Raw genomic sequence first — 1,052 nt, 5'->3', positions numbered from 1 at the left:
CCCACCATCCCCAGGGAAGGCGTCCGCCGCCCGATTCCATGTAAACACACAGGTCCCAGCCTGCCCCGAGAGAGTCCTTGGGTCTACAGTGGGGAGCTGGCCTTCTTCTGGTTAATTATGTCTAAGTACAAGTCAGAGCGGAGGAAACGGGGGTAGGAGTCCTTCTCCATGAGCCCGTAAATCCTCTTCTGCGCAAGGTCGAAGCAGCTGCGGGTGATGTTCTGCAGGTTCTCCTTGGTGTGCTCCCGTGTGTAGGAGTCCAGGTTGACCTGCAGGCAGAGAGAGCAGCGCTGGTGAGCAGCTCCCCAGGCAGCCGCCGTGCCGCGGACGCGTGGGACCCCCCCCCCGGCCGCCCGCCGTGCCGCGGAGCCATGCACCAGCGCGCCAGCCGGCCCTCACCTCCTTGCAGGACTGGATGGCGATGTACTCGGCGAAGATTTTCTTGGCCTTGGAGACCATCTTGGACTGGGATTTGATCTTCTTGAACTCCTCGCAGGCCAGCCAGAACTCCAGGTTCTCCTCGCTGAACTCAGTGCGCAGGAAGGCCCTGAAGGCAGCGAGCCCGTCTGTGGGGACAGAGACACATCTCTACTCCTGGCCCACAGGCGAGGAACAGCCCCACAAGAGCCTCAGCCCAGCAACCCTGCAAAGGTGCAGCCTCAACCACCTCCCTGCACCATCCCCTCAAGCCCCTCGTGAGCCCTCGCGCAAAGCAGGCGGCGATGGCACCGCCAGGCCAAGCCTGGCGACATAAGCCAGGCATGTGCCAAACCCGCAGTCCTCAGCCCGGCCACTGGCACCCGGAGCCAAGAGGGCTTGGACCGGGGGGAGGACCCCCAGCCTGGTCCCTACAGAGGCTGGTGTAGGATGTCACCACGACGCGGGGTGCCCCGGCCGTGACAGGTGAGAAGGGAACAGACTAAAGCAGCTTCACAGACGCGCTGCGCCGCTCCGAACCAGGCACAGCCACGAGTCACTGCTTTGTCCTCCCCAGGCTGGAGGGGGGCTGCAGCCCCGAGCCGCGGCTCTCCCCAGCCCCGATGACAAAAACC

The 1,052-nt window shown here is 64.3% G+C and overlaps 1 protein-coding gene across 1 annotated transcript; it reads right to left on the bottom strand.

Annotated features, from left to right (window-relative positions):
* Positions 1–30: 30 nt before the first annotated feature.
* Positions 31–628, bottom strand: LOC104494455 (regulator of G-protein signaling 3-like; the record flags this gene model as incomplete). Its single annotated transcript, XM_010137276.1, is given in 3 exon segments — positions 31–269; positions 400–566; positions 569–628. Coding segments are annotated over 3 exon segments (413 nt in total), but the record flags the coding sequence as incomplete, so codon positions are not given.
* Positions 629–1,052: the final 424 nt, after the last annotated feature.

Source organism: Buceros rhinoceros, unplaced genomic scaffold (genome assembly GCF_000710305.1).
Source record: "Buceros rhinoceros silvestris isolate BGI_N320 unplaced genomic scaffold, ASM71030v1 scaffold24725, whole genome shotgun sequence".
Lineage (NCBI taxonomy): Eukaryota > Metazoa > Chordata > Aves > Bucerotiformes > Bucerotidae > Buceros > Buceros rhinoceros.
The sequence above is the reverse complement of the archived record's forward strand: the minus strand, read 5'-3'. Positions and strand labels throughout refer to the sequence as shown.